We start from the raw sequence: 15,931 nt of genomic DNA, 5'->3' as shown, positions 1-15,931 counted from the left end.
AAGAAGGGGACAGAGTCTGAAGCTGTGGCAGGGCAGGTCTAGGCTGGATGTGAGGAGGAAGCTCCTGGCAGAGAGAGTGATTGGCATTGGAATGGGCTGCCCAGGGAGGTGGTGGAGTGGCCGTGACTGGAGGTGTTGCAGCCAAGCCTGGCTGGGGCACTTAGTGCCATGGTCTGGTTGGTTGGGCAGGGCTGGGTGCTAGGTTGGACTCAATGATCCTAGAGATCTTTTCCAGCCTGATTAATTCAGTGACTCTGTGATTGTGATTCTGTGACCTGCACTAGATTCTGTGATCCTGCTCTATGGACTCTAGGATCTGTGGAGGTCCCTTCCCACCCCTAACATCCTGTGATCCTGTGCAGAGAGGTACACTGTCCTGATGAGACCTGCCTGGAGAAGAGTTGGGCACTGCTTGCCTGAGTAGTTCCCCATCTCTGTAAGAAGAACTGAAGGACAAAATCTTGACTTTTATCCCCCTCAGAGATCACAGAATCACAGAATCAAGCAGGTTGGAAGAGACCTCCAAGCTCAGCCACTCCAACCTATCCCCCAGCCCTATCCAGTCAACCAGACCATGGCACTAAGTGCCTCTTCCAGTCTCTTCTTGAACACCTCCAGGCATGGTGACTCCACCACCTCCCTGGGCAGCCCATTCCAATGCCAATCACTTTCTCAGTGATGCTGTGGGGAAGCAAGAAAGGTCCCACAGTACCTGGCTGCATCTTTTCTCAGCTCTTCGAGCTGCAGAGCAGACTTTTCTCTCTCTCTGGGCTTGCTCTTAGTTGCACAAACCCCCTCAGGGCTCAGCAGTGGGACTCCAAGGAGTAATTGCTTTTCTCTGGCAGTGGCTATTGTTGGTGCTTGGCTTGTGCACCCAAAACCCTTGAGCAACGTGTCCCTTCGTGTTGTTCACAGGCAGGCCGGCTGGTAACAAGCCGAGCACACACTGTGCTGCAGTCGGAGTCTCTTGTAACACAACTCAGGCAGTGTCAGCCTTTGGCAGCTGCAAATCACAGCCCTAGGAAGGAGAAGAGATAATCAGTGTCAGTTTGCCACAGACTGCGTGGGAGGACAGGGGAGGGGGAGGCTGCCATGGGCTGCAGGAGGGATCTGTAGTAACTTAACTCCAGATTCCTTTCGTTATTTGAAGTGCAAAGATGAAAGCAAGAACAGCACAGGAGTCGGAGTGCACCAACGCTGCACGTCTGAGCCAGGAGATGAGGAGCACTGAGGGGTTTGGGAGCTGCTGCAGGAAGCACACACACAGACATGTCCCAGGGTTCATGCTTCTGCTTCCTCTCCTTGGGTGTGCACTCGAGAAGCAAATTCACCCTCAAGTGGGCTGCTAAGATAAATCTGCCACTGAGTCCCCTGGCAGCACTCCTGACCCTGTGGGCACTGTGGAACGTGGGGCTCTGTAGGAGCAGTGTCCCACGGCTGACCCCGAGGCAGCTCCAGGCTGTGTGTGTGAGGAGCAGCTGCAGGAGCTGGGGATGTGCAGCCTGGGGAGAAGGGGCTGAGGGGAGACTTCCTTCCTCCAGGAAATTCCAGACCTCTCTGCCTGACCTCAGTGCAAGCAAGGACATGGAACAGGGCATCTTGAGTGCCATCACACAGCACCTACAGGCTGGCCAAGGGCTCGGGCCCAGCCAGCAGGGGTTTAGGGAGGGCAGGTCCTGCCTCACCAACCTGAGCTCCTTTTATGATCAGGTTCCTGCCTGGTGCATGTGGGGCAGGCTGTGGATGGAGTCTGCCTGGAGTGCAGCAAAGCCTTTGGCACTGTCTGCCACAAGCAGCTCCTGGCACAGCTGGCAGCTGCTGGCCTGGACAGATTCACTCTGGTATGGGTCAAGAACTGGCTGGAGGGCTGGGCCCCAGCCCTCAGAGATTTATAGGCATTGATTAGATTCCCTCTCAGTCTTCTCTTCTCCAGACTAAGCAGCCCCATGTCCCTCAGCCTCTCCTCATCAGGCAGTGCTGGAGTCCCCTCATCAGCCTCTCAGCCCTCTCCAGCAGATCCCTGTCCCCCTTAAACTGGATGCTTCTCAACAGTGCCTGTAGCTCCCTGCAGCAGACCAGCAGCACTCGTGTGGTGTTTGCCTCCAAGCTGCGGCTGTGGGAGAGGAGAAGCTCAGCTCCAGCAGCCAGTGCCTCCCGCTAAACACAAGGGCACAGTCACAACAAATCAGCGGGGGAGAGGTGTGCAGGAGTGAGCCAAAGCACACCCTCATTAGCAGTACAATGCTACCAGTCATTAAGCTCCTTAACCTGATTTCCACGCCGGGATCAGCGAGCAGGCAGCCTCCCTGGGCAGGCTGCATTGACGCCTGTCAGTAAACAGCAGGAAGGCTCAGCCTGCGTGGGGCCTTGCCTTGCACTTGTTAATGCCTGTCCCACTTCTTTCAGGTGCTGCTGCTCTCCTCTGCACTCCTGACACCACGCAGGGTTGTTGAGCTGCTCTTTGCCGCGGATGGTCCCCAGCCTGACGCTCAGATCTGATGGGGAAGAGGAGTGAGTGAGTGAGTGAGTGCCTCAGCTGCAAACCTCACATCCCTGATCTGTCACCTCCCAACGGCCATGGCCTGGCCCCTGCTGCACCTGTGGCTCCAGCTGAAACAGGGTGAAGCACCTGGGTTTGTGGCTGCGAGGGAACATGCACAGCTGCCAGGCAGCTCTTTAGGCTGCAAGGGACCATGCACAGCTGCCAGGCAGCTCTTTAGGCTGCAAGGGAACGTGCACAGCTCCCAGGCAGCTCTTTAGGCTGCAAGGGAACGTGCACAGCTCCCAGGCAGCTCTTTAGGCTGCAAGGGAACGTGCACAGCTCCCAGGCAGCTCTTTAGGCTGCAAGGGAAGATGCGCAGCTGCCAGGCAGCTCTTTAGGCTGCAAGGGAAGATGCACAGCTGCCAGACAGCTCTTTAGGCTGCAAGGGACCATGCACAGCTCCCAGGCAGCTCTTTAGGCTGCAAGGGAACGTGCACAGCTCCCAGGCAGCTCTTTAGGCTGCAAGGGAACGTGCACAGCTCCCAGGCAGCTCTTTAGGCTGCAAGGGAAGATGCGCAGCTGCCAGGCAGCTCTTTAGGCTGCAAGGGAAGATGCACAGCTGCCAGGCAGCTCTTTAGGCTGCAAGGGAACGTGCACAGCTCCCAGGCAGCTCTTTAGGCTGCAAGGGAAGATGCACAGCTGCCAGGCAGCTCTTTAGGCTGCAAGGGAAGATGCACAGCTGCCAGACAGCTCTTTAGGCTGCAAGGGAACGTGCACAGCTGCCAGGCAGCTCTTTAGGCTGCAAGGGAAGATGTGCAGCTGCCAGGCAGCAGTTCAGACTGCAAGGGAAGATGTGCAGCTCCCAGGCAGCTCTTTAGGCTGCAAGGGAATGTGCACAGCTGCCAGGCAGCTCTTTAGGCTGCAAGGGAATGTGCACAGCTCCCAGGCAGCTCTTTAGGCTGCAAGGGAAGATGTGCAGCTCCCAGGTAGCTCTTTAGGCTGCAAGAGAATGTGCACAGCTCCCAGGTAGCTCTTTAGGCTGCAAGGGAAGATGTGCAGCTCCCAGGCAGCTCTTTAGGCTGCAAGGGAATGTGCACAGCTCCCAGGTAGCTCTTTAGGCTGCAAGGGAAGATGTGCAGCTCCCAGGCAGCTCTTTAGGCTGCAAGGGAATGTGCACAGCTGCCAGGCAGCTCTTTATGCTGCAAGGGAAGATGCACAGCTGCCAGGCAGCTCTTTAGGCTGCAAGGGAAGATGCACAGCTCCCAGGCAGCTCTTTAGGCTGCAAGGGAACGTGCACAGCTCCCAGACAGCTCCTAAGGGCTTCAAGGGAAGATGTGCAGCTCCCAGGCAGCTCTTTATGCTGCAAGGGAAGATGTGTAGCTCCCAGGCAGCTCTTTAGGCTGCAAGGGAAGATGTGCAGCTCCCAGGCAGCTCTTTAGGCTGCAAGGGAAGATGTGCAGCTGCCAGGCAGCTCTTTATGCTGCAAGGGAAGATGTGCAGCTCCCAGGCAGCAGTTCAGACTGCAAGGGAAGATGTGCAGCTCCCAGGCAGCTCTCTAAAATGTTCCTGTTGTCCAACAACCACTGTCCCCCGAAAGGCTGCAGCCCACAGCATGAGGCCAGGAGGATCACTTGGCATAATTCCCAAGAAAATGAGCAGCTGAGAACTAGGAGATGCTGACTTTGCACTCCCCAAGCACTGCTTTTGTCTCTGAGTGTTGCTGGCGGTTCTCTGGGGTTGCTTCTGTTGGGAAGTGCTGCTGAGGGAGTGGAAGGCTGGCAGGAGCCCTCCTCTCTGTCACCCTACCTTACAAAGCACTTGTGCCTTACACACCATCCACCACCTCTGCTCCTGCCTCAGCCTTCACCCCAGAGAGGTGATGGAGCACAGCCCTTGTCCAAGCCAGCAGAGCAGCTGCCAGCCCAGTGGTGCTCTGCTGGCAGGACTGGCAGAGGCAGAGGGTCAGAAAGCCAGCCTGAAGGACTAGGTTATTTGCTAGCTTCTCTTTCAGCTCACTGTTTCCTGCCCTAGTTTTGCTCCCCACAGTCCCAGGAGCAAAAACTGCTTCTGGTGGCACACTTCTCTGTAGCTCTGTGCAGCAGGACATATGGGCTGTGATGGCTTGGTGAAGAATCCTTCCCTCACATGCATTTAAAAAGGAAAACCAGGGGGAGGAGGGAAGAGGGAGGTGGGGGGAAGGAAAGCACAATCCCATTTTCAAGAGGCCACAGTGACAGATTCCTCCTTCAGCTAGAGAGCTCTGAGCAGCATGGTTAGAGAGCAGCTCTTGGGTTTAATTCATGATCATCAAAATGCTGCTATCAAATTCAGCTCTGTCATTTTCTTTTCCCCCTTATAAATCTTTGATGCAGTTTGTGATGATTGGGGGGGGGGGAGGAGGGGAGGAAAGCAGCAGGCTTGTGGCTGCCTAATAGCAGTGAGAGTTCAGAATTGCAACATGCAGTGGTGGAGCCCTAAAGCTGCATCCTCTTGCTTCATCTTCAGCCAAGGGATGCCAAGGCTGAGATGGGAAGGTGAAATTGGAAGTGACATTTGCTTTGGCCTGGCTTTCCTTACTGTGCTGAAATGGGAAGCAGCTTTTTAACCTCTGCTCAAGAGCTAGCACAAGTTCCCTTAAATGTTTGTGCTGGGCTTCAGCGGGGGCTGCACTTCGATTTAAAGTCACTTTTGACTGGCTGGAAGGCAACAATGGACCCCTTGTAAAGCATGGACAATGTTGCCTCTTGTGGAGAAGAGATTGAGAAGAATGGCCTAGAGAATGGCACTTTGTGCTGTAGAAAATGAGAGCTGTTATGAGATTGCTGTGCTGACAGCTCAAGAAGGGGTTTGAACAGAGCAACTGGGAAGCAAATAGGCTGCTCTTGGTGTCTGTGCAGTCCTCCTGCAGGGTCTCACCTACATCAGCAGCCTCTTGGTGCCTGTGCTGTGCTCCTGCAGGGTCTCACCTACATCAGCAGCCTCTTGGTGCCTGTGCTGTGCTCCTGCAGGGTCTCACCTACATCAGCAGCCTCTTGGTGCCTGTGCTGTGCTCCTGCAGGGTCTCACCTACATCAGCAGCCTCTTGGTGTCTGTGCTGTGCTCCTGCAGGGTCTCACCTACATCAGCAGCCTCTTGGTGTCTGTGCTGTGCTCCTGCAGGGTCTTACCTACATCATCAGCCTCTTGGTGCCTGTGCTGTCCTCCTGCAAGGTCTCACCTACATCAGCAGCCTCTTGGTGCCTGTGCTGTGCTCCTGCAGGGTCTCACCTACATCAGCAGCCTCTTGGTGCCTGTGCTGTCCTCCTGCAGGGTCTCACCTACATCAGCAGCCTCTTGGTGCCTGTGCTGTGCTCCTGCAGGGTCTCACCTACATCAGCAGCCTCTTGGTGCCTGTGCTGTGCTCCTGCAGGGTCTCACCTACATCAGCAGCCTCTTGGTGCCTGTGCTGTGCTCCTGCAGGGTTTCACCTCACGGTGTGGATGTTTTGTTAGTTCTGTAATCAATAAAGCAATGCTCTGGCAATGCTAAGCCTCATCTGTCTCCCCACTCTTCTCTGCACATCCAGGACTCTATTCCTGTGACACAGTTCATAGAATCATGGACTCAAGCAGGTTGGAAGAGAGCTCCAAGCTCAGCCAGCCCAACCTAGCACCCAGCCCTGCCCAACCAACCAGACCATGGCACTAAGTGCCCCAGCCAGGCTTGGCTGCAACACCTCCAGCCACGGCCACTCCACCACCTCCCTGGGCAGCCCATTCCAATGCCAATCACTCTTTCTGCCAGGAGCTTCCTCCTCACATCCAGCCTAGACCTGCCCTGCCACAGCTTCAGACTCTGTCTCCTCCTTCTGTTGCTGGCTGCCTGGCAGCAGAGCCCAACCCCACCTGGCTACAGCCTCCCTGCAGGCAGCTGCAGGCAGCAATGAGCTCTGCCCTGAGCCTCCTCTGCTGCAGGCTGCACCCCCCCAGCTCCCTCAGCCTCTCCTCACAGGGCTCTGCTCCAGGCCCCTCCCCAGCCTTGCTGCCCTTCTCTCCACACCTTCCAGCACCTCAACAGCTCTCTGCAATTCAGGAGCCCACAACTGGACACAGCACTCCAGGGCTGGCCTGAGCAGTGCTGAGCACAGGGGCACAAGAACCTCCCTTGTCCTGCTGCCCACACTGCTCCTGAGCCAGCCCAGGATGCCATTGGCTCTGTTGCCCACCTGGGCACTGCTGCCTCCTCTGCAGCTCCTCTCTGCCAGCACCCCCAGCTCCCTCTCTGCCTGGCTGCTCTCAGCCACTCTGGCCCCAGCCTGTAGTGCTGCTTGGGGTTGTTGTGGCCAAAGTGCAGAACCCTGCACTTGGCCTTGTTCAATCTCATCTTCTTCCTGATCTGCAGTCTAAATCCACCCTCTTCAAGCTTCAGTCCACTTCCTCTCATCCCATCACTACAAACCCTTGCCAGAAGTCCCTTCCCAGCTCTCCTGTAGCCCTCTTCATCCAGTGGCCGCTGCTGAGCAGTGAGTTCAGCTGCTCAGAGCTCTGAGATGCTGCTGCATTCCTGAGCTGAGGAGGGCTGGATGCCTTCCATCAGGTGCTCTCAGGTCTCTGACTTGGCCATCTAAAGCCATCCTGTACAGGATGGTGAGAAGCAGGGAGTGAGTCTCAGCAGGTGCTGGTGCTCTTGCACTGCCTGTGGAGCAAGCAGCATCTCTGAGGCAGAGCCTCCTTTTCCAGGCTCATACTGGAGGAACCTTTTCAGCCAGGGGGCCCACAGCTGTGGTGATGGATTCTGTGAGTCAGCCACCACCTCCTCATATTCAGTAGCTGAAGAGATGAAAGAAGGTGGCCCCAAAAGTCTGCCCCTTTCCTAGACCAGGGCCAGAGTCTCCCCAGCAGTCCCAGTGCAATAGTTAACTCCTCCTTCGTGGGAAATAGCTGTAGTGGCTACTCACAGACTGTGCTTGGGGGAAAGGAGAGGAGGCTGAGAGGTCACCTGCTAGCCACCTGTGAGCAGGAACAGCACCAGAGACTTTGCTTGGGTAGATGCTGGACCACAGCAAGGATGTGTGGCCAGCAGATGGGGTGAAGTGATGCTGCCAGTTTGCTCTGCTCTGGTGAGTCCTCACCTGGAGTACTGCATCCAGCTCCAGAGCCCTCAACACAGGGAGGACATGGAGCAGGTCCAGAGGAGGCCATGAAAATGATCAGGAGTTTGGAACAGCTCTGCTATGAGGACAGGCTGAGGGAGCTGGGGGTGTTCAGCTTGAGAAGGCTCCAGGGAGACCTAATAGCAGCCTGTCAGTACCTGAGTGGGCTACAAGGCAGCTGCAGAGAGACTGTTTGCAAAGGGCTGCAGGGACAGGAGGAGGGCAATGGCTTCAAAGTAAAGTAGAGCAGAGCAGAGACTGGATGTTAGGAACAAGTTCTGCACCATGAGGGTGGTGGAACACTGCAAGAGGTTGCCCAAGGTGGTGGTTGAGGCCTCATCCCTGGAGATATTCAGGGTGAGATTGGACAGAGCTGTGAGCAGCCTGATCTAGTTGAAGTTGTCCCTGCTGAGTGCAGGGGGTTTGGAGTGGATGAGCTTTGGAGGTCCTTTCTAACCCAGCCCATTCTATGATTCTCTGAGTGTCTAAAGCCTTGGTGTGTGGCACTAATCATAGGGAGCAGAAGCAAACAAAAAGTCACCCTTGGTAATGGGTTTGCTACTGTACTGATAAGCTAAGCAGCATTTGATGATAATCTCAGCCTGGAAGGACAAGGTCAGGTTTGTTTGCAAGCCTAAGTCACTTGGCTGCTAGCTCCTGGTCAAGAGATTATCAGCAGCAGGACCCTGGCAGCCTTTCCCTACACCAGCTCTTTACAGCTGCCTGCTGAGCCTGTGCAGCACACACCCAAGTCCCAGCTCAAACATCTCTTCCTCAGGAGGGCTCCCAGCAAAGCTCTTTTGAACACCACTAATGTATTAATCACCTAAAAGAGTGGCCCTTGGGCAAGTTCTTCGTTGTGACACAGCTCAACACCCAAAGCTTCTCTCCTAGGAAGAAAATTAAGTGGCAGTCCCTTAAAAGCCTTTCAGGCTTCTTCCAGACTTTGACCTGCCTCACACCATTCCTTTCTCACTGGATTCATTATTGGCTTTCCCCCCCATCACCTTTGACAAAGAGAAACGAAGAAATCCATTTTAACTTGAAAGGTCTCTGCCTTATTTAGTTCTTCCCCTAAAAGAAAGTTGTAAGAGCTCCCCCCCTGGGGTTTATGCTAATAAAGCAGCAGCAGAGGCAGGAAGGGCCCTTCTGACTCTGCTAACTACCTCGAGACAACAAGTGCTTGGTCTCAAGGCTGCTCTGCTTCTTGTCCTGTGGCTTCTCACCCCACCCCCACCCCAGGAACACGCAAAGGGAATGTGCAAGGCCAAAATTTTAATGTTGAACCAGGCAGGCAGGCAGAAAAGTCCACTCCTTAGGGAGGAGCAGCTGTACACCAGAAATAAATAAGTTAACAGTTCAAACCAAAAGCACGAGTGGCTTTTTAAAGTGCTTGTGTGTAAGGCCCTTCAAGCCTGTCAGCTCTGTTGGCTCAAGATTAAGAAATAAAGGGCAAAGGAAAAGAGAGAAGACCAAAAAAAAGGAAAGGAAAAGAGAGAAGACCCAAAAAAAAAGGAAAGGAAAAGAGAGAAGACCCAAAAAAAAAGGGCAAGGAAAAGAGAGAAGACCCAAAAAAAAGGAAAGGAAAAGAGAAGACCAAAAAAAAGGAAAGGAAAAGAGAAGACCAAAAAAAAGGGAAAGGAAAAGAGAAGACCAAAAAAAAGGGCAAGGAAAAGAGAAGACCAAATAAAGGGCAAGGAAAAGAGAAGACCCAAAAAAAAGGGCAAGGAAAAGAGAAGACCCAAAAAAAAAAGGAAAGGAAAAGAGAAGACCCAAAAAAAAAAGGAAAGGAAAAGAGAAGACCCAAAAAAAAAAGGAAAGGAAAAGAGAAGACCCAAAAAAAAAAGGAAAGGAAAAGAGAAGACCCAAAAAAAAAAGGGCAAGGAAAAGAGAAGACCCAAAAAAAAGGAAAGGAAAAGAGAAGACCCAAAAAAAAGGAAAGGAAAAGAGAAGACCAAAAAAAAAAGGAAAGGAAAAGAGAAGACCAAAAAAAAAAGGAAAGGAAAAGAGAAGACCAAAAAAAAAAAGGAAAGGAAAAGAGAAGACCCAAAAAAAAGGAAAGGAAAAGAGAGAAGACCAAAAAAAAGGAAAGGAAAAGAGAGAAGACCAAAAAAAAGGGAAAGGAAAAGAGAGAAGACCAAAAAAAAAGGAAAGGAAAAGAGAAGACCAAAAAAAAAGGAAAGGAAAAGAGAAGACCAAAAAAAAAAAGGAAAGGAAAAGAGAAGACCAAAAAAAAAGGGAAAGGAAAAGAGAGAAGACCAAAAAAAAGGGAAAGGAAAAGAGAAGACCCAAAAAAAAGGGCAAGGAAAAGAGAAGACCCAAAAAAAAGGGCAAGGAAAAGAGAAGACCCAAAAAAAAGGGGAAAGGAAAAGAGAAGACCCAAAAAAAAGGGCAAGGAAAAGAGAAGACCCAAAAAAAAGGGGAAAGGAAAAGAGAAGACCCAAAAAAAAAGGGCAAGGAAAAGAGAAGACCCCAAAAAAAAAAAGGCAAGGAAAAGAGAAGACCAAAAAAGGAAGAAGAAGAACTCTGCCCACATGCATTTAGGGGTGAAAAGTGACTGGCTCAGCTCAGAACAAGCCCCCAGCTTCATCGCCTGGAGCCAGCCACAAGAACACTGGCAGCTGCTATGGACCATCACTCCAACTCCACACTCATCAGCTCAGAGAGCTCCACGTTGGATCATTTAGTCTGGACAGTTTGGAGACAGGGAAAAGCCTAACAAGTTATTTACAATCAGCTAATTACACCCTGCAGACAACAGTTTTGTGTTACAGAGTCCAGGCAAGTTGTCAGCAATAACGACAGACAAAGCCCCCAAAACCTTGAAGGATCATTGGTTGAGCTCCAGTCACATCCACTTGTTTTACAGACCCATTTCATGGTGCTCTGAAACACATGGGAAGGAAGGAGCATTGCAGATCCATCCTGCTGCCCTTCAGCCACCTGCAAACAACCCTTTGGAGTGGTTGCTTTTCAAGGGTGAAGTGCAGCCCAGGATGTTTCTCCTCATCCAGCACAAGCTGAATTATAGCACAGAAGAAGATTGTTGCTGCCCAAATCAAACCCAAACACATGGGAAGTAAGGAGTGCTGCAGATCCATCCTGTTGCACTTCAACCACCTGCAAACAACCCTTTGGAGTGGTTGCTTTTAAAGGGTGAAGTGCAGCCCAGGATGTTTCCCCTCATCCAGCACAGAAGATTGTTGCTGCCCAAATCAAAGCCAAACTCATGGGAAGTAAGGAGTGTTGCACATGCATCCTGCTGCTCTTCAGCCACCTGCAAACAACCCTTTGGAGTGGTTGCTTTTAAAGGGTGAAGTGCAGCCCAGGATGTTTCCCCTCATCCAGCACAGAAGATTGTTGCTGCCCAAATCAAAGCCAAACTCATGGGAAGTAAGGAGTGCTGCACATGCATCCTGTTGCACTTCAACCACCTGAAAACAACCCTTTGGAGTGGTTGCTTTTAAAGGGTGAAGTGCAGCCCAGGATGTTTCCCCTCATCCAGCACAGAAGATTGTTGCTGCCCAAATCAAAGGCAAATCTGTTGCTGCCCAAATCAAAGGCAAATCTGTTGCTGCCCAAATCAAAGGCAAATCTGTGCTGACTGGAGGAAAGGCAAACTGAAATCTTGGTTCCTTTACTGAAAAGGTCCTTTTCCAAAAGGAAAATACTTGTTCTGCAAGTCATAGCCTAGAACTATTTCAGGAGGTTTAGGGGAGGGGGGAGTGTGTGGATTGGTTTTGCCTTTCCCAATCTGCCACTGTTCCTTTTTAAAAGCAGCTGCTTAAGAGCTTGTAGAGCCATGCAAAAGACTTCCCAAGCCAATGCCTTGGACTCTAGACGTGCCAAACAGCCCAGCTCTCCAGTCTGGGGCTAAGCCCTGGGAATGCTCTCAGACAGACGTGACAGTCCTGACTTTGGCAGACAAAGCTTGCTTAAACCTCCTCTTCAGATCCTGCATGTTGGGCGATTTTGGCCGTGGGATCAGAGAGGTTCTCCTTCTCTCCGGGGTGCTGGCTGCCTGCTGCTTGCTGACCTCTCTGCAGAGGAGGTGGAAGGCGTTGAAGATGTCGTGGTAGTTCTCACTGACGGATACTTCGTAGAAAGTACAGCCCAGCATGTTGGCCAGCTGCAGTCCGTGCTGGGGCTCCACCTCTTTGATGTGCAGGAGGTCAGCTTTGTTCGCCACGATGACAATGGGGACGGCGCTTCCTGGGTGCAGCTGTCGAATGTGGTGATAGAGGTGACTGAGCAGTTCGTAGCTCTGATAGTCTGTGATGGAGAAGACGATCACCAGGGCGTCCGCCCAGCGAATGCATCTGTTCAGCTGCTCGTTGCAATGCAGGCTGTGCTCGTGGATCTGAAAACAAAGAAAGGGATGGGCTGGGATTAGATAGCCGAAGGCACAAAAGGTTAAAGGGAACCTGTCTTTGAGAGGGTCTGTAAAAGCCAGAGAGCATTTCGCAGCTCCAGACCTACGTGTTTGCATTTCACACTCCGAGTACAAACTCGATCCCAGCCTGGTGGATAAATGCATGTGTTGATTCAGCTGCAAAAAAAGCTGGAATTTAACACTGCAGTTTGCTACACTCCGATGGAAAATTGACCTGAGTAGTTCTTCATGCAGAGAAAAGACTTTGTAGTTCCACAGAATGGGAAATTAACTGGCTAGACAGTAAGTCTGGGGAAGCAAAGATATGAGCTGGAAGCATTTAGACCTGGAGTGTTGCCCAGTTCAAAAAAAGAAAGGCAACAATCCAGCATTACTCAGGTCTATACATCCAGAACTGTAACTTCTGACACACTAATGAGCACAGCCACAATCTAGCAGCCTTTGCTTTCGTGTCACACACATTGATGGAGCCTGTTGGGCAGCACTCAGGACGTTTTCTTCCACCTGGACCTCATTTGCACAGACTCGTGTCTGGGTTCGTGTCTAACGTTCCCCACAACGCAGGAGAGAGGCAGTGAAGTCATTCAGCCACTCGAAAGCTCCACCAGTGTGCTGTGTTTTCTTCTACTGCCACCCAACACAGCTGGCTTCACTGCTCATAACACCAGTTGTCACTTCTCCCACACAGAACTAACAGGAGTTGCCACTTCATTCAGGCAGAAGAGCAAGCTCTGAAAGGGACCACAAGATGATGCTGCACGCAGAGGGATGCAGGCACGCACAGGTGGAGAGCTGCTTTGCTGAACCGTGGCTGTGCCTCACTCACCTGAACTCCTGGGGTGTCTTGCACTTGAATGGCCAACATCTCTCCATCTATCTGGATGTGTCTGCTGTAGAGGTTCCCTGGCAAAACCACCAAGCAAAATAATCAGATTGTTTCAGTTGAAAAAGACCTCTAAGATCACTGAATTCAATCATCAGCCTAACACCACCATGGCCAATGAAGCACAGCCTGAAGTGGTCTTATATGTGTTTTGAGCACCTCCAGGGATGGTGACTCCACCACCTCCCTGGGCAGCCCATTCCAATGGCTGACCACTTTCAGGTTGACAGGTACAGCCACCACTCTGCACACTGACAAAAGTTGCTTCTGCTGCCCATCAGGCACACAAGAAAACAAACACAGAGTCATAGAATCAACCAGGTTGGAGACCTCCAAGTTCATCCAGTCTGTATCACCCAGCCCTACCCAATCAACACAGAATCAAGCAGGTTGGAAGAGAGCTCCAAGCTCAGCCAGTCCAACCTAGCACCCAGCCCTAGCCAGTCAACCAGACCATGGCACTAAGTGCCCCAGCCAGGCTTGGCTTCAACACCTTCAGGGACAGTGACTCCACCACCTCCCTGGGCAGCCCATTCCAATGCCAATCACTCTCTCAGCCAACAACTTCCTCCTAACATCCAGCCTAGACCTGCCCTGGCACAGCTTGAGGCTGTGTCCCCTTCTTCTGTTGCTGCTTGCCAGGGAATGATACAGGGTGGAAAGGACCTCTGGAGATCACCGACTCCAACTCCCTCCTGCTCAAGCAGGGTCACCCAGAGCAGGTAAAGTTATCTCTGTTCATGAAGTGAGGGGCCAGGAAGTTTTGTGTGTGACAACCCAGAAATGTATGACCTTCTCTAGAAACCATGCTTGGAAGCTCAGCTCTTAACCTTGTGCAACTTCATCACTTCTTTAAAGCTGCCTTAGCTCAGATGCCAAAGGTGTGTGAAGGAACCAGTGGAGAAAAGCAGTTTGCTTGCCAGTATCCCCAGAGGTCAGTGAATCTCTCTGTGGCTGGCCTCAAAGACTTGTTGGCTGGGGTTTGGTTTTGTTTCTTTTGACACGTGTTTGGCTTTTCCCAAGTCATTTCTTCGACAGAATGTTGTGTGTTTTATGTTCAGGCTTCCCACCATACTACACTGAAGTGAGTACATAGCCTCACCTCTTGCTGTCCCCACTGAGCTGGCACTGCCTAGCTGCTGGCATTAAGTTTGCACAGGGTTACAAGACCCCCGTGAGGTTTACAGCAGGTTTCTCGGTTTAGGGGAGGCATTTTCACCATATACAAGAGAGATGCAGTGAAACCCAAGCTGTGACCATAAAGTGGGCGTCCGCTGGGACCAGTGTGCCCTTTCCCGGGGACTGCCAGGCTGCGGGGGCAGCGCATGGAACTTCTCAGTGTCCTGCCAGCCTCGTCAGGTGCCTCAGGCTGGTGAAGCTGCCTGTGCCACGCACCTACAGCCCTAGATCCGAGCTCGCTCTTTTTTACACGTGGGACCTGCCTTAGTGCTGGCCTTGGCGGGCACACCCCGCTCTCTAGGGCCTCCGGGACGGCTCCGGGGCAGACCCGGGGGCCAGAGCCGAAATCCCATTGCCCCATCCCGCCGTCGCCACCGTTCCCCAGCCCGACCCCCAAGCCCGGCAGGAAGACAATCGCACCGCCGCTCGCCTACCTGCGTTCCTCTCGTAGTCGCCGATGAACCGCCGGGTGAGGAACCGCACCACCAGCGCTGCGGAGCAGGCACAGACAACCGTCAGCCGCGCTCCGCCGCCCCGAGCCCATCCCGCCGCCGCCCCGCCACCGCCTCCCTGCCTCACCTGTCTTGCCCACGCCGCTGCCCCCCACCACCGCGATCTTGACGAGGCGGGGCCGGGCGGGCGCGGGGCAGCCGTCCCCGCCGGGCGCGCCCTCGGCGATGGTGCACATGCTCTGCGTCAGGCGCATCGCCGCTCCGCCGCGCCCCGCTCCCGCCGCCGCCGCTCCCCCGCCGCTTTTCTCGCCCCCGCCTCCGCCCCGGGCCCCGCCCCCGGCCCTGGCGGCCACTCAGAGCCCCCGGCCGCTGCCGCGCCCCGCCCCCAGCCCCTCTCTGGCTCCCGGCAGCCACTCAGAGAGCTCGGCCTGCGCCCCGCCCCGCCCCCTGCCCCGCCCGCCCCCGCAGCCCCGCCCCCAGCCCCGCCCCGCCGGCGGAGCGGCGCTGGCAGCGCGTCCGGGCGGCCCGCGGGCAGTGCTCCCTTAGGGGCACAGGGGGACCTTGGCCCCCGGCGGGACGGAGCCGTGGGCCCGGCGATGAGGGCTGTGAGGGATGAGGCGTGGGAAGGATGAGAAGCCTGGAGACAGGCCTCTGTCTGTGTGTATGTGATCCCCGTGCCTGCCGGTGTCGACCACCTCCGGCTCGGGTTTCGGGAGGTCTCAGAGCTGAGGGTACCTCTCGGGGTCTCCCCAGACTCACGCATACCCAGCACGGCATAAAGTCCCGGGCACCTTCCTTGGTTTTTCACCCTGCAGCGACTAGGGGTAGCTGAACTCGGGCTGCTGGGCAGGCGTCAGTGCGTGCACACCGCCAGTCCCAACCCTCCTTCCACCTCCGGGCGCGGAGGCAGGAGCCCTGCCCCGGACACGGAGTTGGAGAAACCAGAACTGCAGCAACTGACAGCCAGAGAGAGGTCTGTGCCCTCCCGGCTCAGCTGCGGTACGCAGAGATAGGAACGAAAACTCGAGCGAAGCCAGGGTGTGACAGCGGGCAAGGAACAACAGGAGATGTTGGCGTGGAGGGAGGAATACAAAGGAGAGGTGGGTGGGAGAAAGCGAGGACTGTACCGGTCTGGGAGCAGGGAGTGGCACTGGAAACACTTACCAAAGTAAGCAAGGAGCCTGAGTATCAGCATGGGGGGGTAGCAACCTGCCCATGCATGAACCAAAGCCTGCTAGGAGAGAAGCCACAGAGCAGGATAAAAGCACTCCCCTGCTTTGGGGAAAGGCAGAGCTCATAGGGAAGGACGCGGGGTCACAGGGAATGCTTGTGGTGCAAGAAGCAGGAACAGACCCAAACTATAGCAGAGGAGGTGTTGAGAGTCCGGGGTGGAAGTGTGAGTCTGGTGGTGA

The 15,931-nt window shown here is 53.9% G+C and overlaps 2 protein-coding genes and 1 long non-coding RNA gene across 3 annotated transcripts in view; 2 read left to right on the top strand and 1 right to left on the bottom strand.

Moving 5' to 3' along the window:
• SCFD2 (sec1 family domain containing 2) overlaps positions 1-2,780 on the top strand; it is a 204,546-nt gene extending 201,766 nt beyond the window's left edge. The window contains exon 9 of the mRNA XM_064149430.1: positions 2,407-2,780. Coding sequence (XP_064005500.1) covers positions 2,407-2,499 — 93 coding nt within the window. The 3' untranslated portion in view covers positions 2,500-2,780. The remainder of the gene's footprint in view (positions 1-2,406) is intronic.
• A 2,095-nt stretch (positions 2,781-4,875) lies between these two features.
• Positions 4,876-6,015, top strand: LOC135178518 (uncharacterized). The gene is made up of 2 exons (XR_010303580.1): positions 4,876-5,641; positions 5,692-6,015. It is a non-coding gene; the product is annotated as an uncharacterized LOC135178518 (long non-coding RNA).
• Positions 6,016-8,872: 2,857 nt separating this feature from the next.
• RASL11B (RAS like family 11 member B) lies at positions 8,873-14,792 on the bottom strand. Its single transcript, XM_064149278.1, has 4 exons — positions 14,647-14,792; positions 14,502-14,558; positions 12,832-12,908; positions 8,873-11,972 (listed from the first exon to the last, which is right to left on the bottom strand). Exons 1-4 carry the CDS (start codon positions 14,771-14,773, stop codon positions 11,505-11,507), a joined length of 729 nt encoding a protein of 242 aa, XP_064005348.1. The 5' UTR covers positions 14,774-14,792; the 3' UTR covers positions 8,873-11,504.
• Positions 14,793-15,931: the final 1,139 nt, after the last annotated feature.

This window comes from Pogoniulus pusillus, chromosome 9 (genome assembly GCF_015220805.1).
Source record: "Pogoniulus pusillus isolate bPogPus1 chromosome 9, bPogPus1.pri, whole genome shotgun sequence".
NCBI lineage: Eukaryota > Metazoa > Chordata > Aves > Piciformes > Lybiidae > Pogoniulus > Pogoniulus pusillus.
Note: the sequence above shows the minus strand (reverse complement) of the source record. Positions and strands in the feature narration are given on the sequence as shown.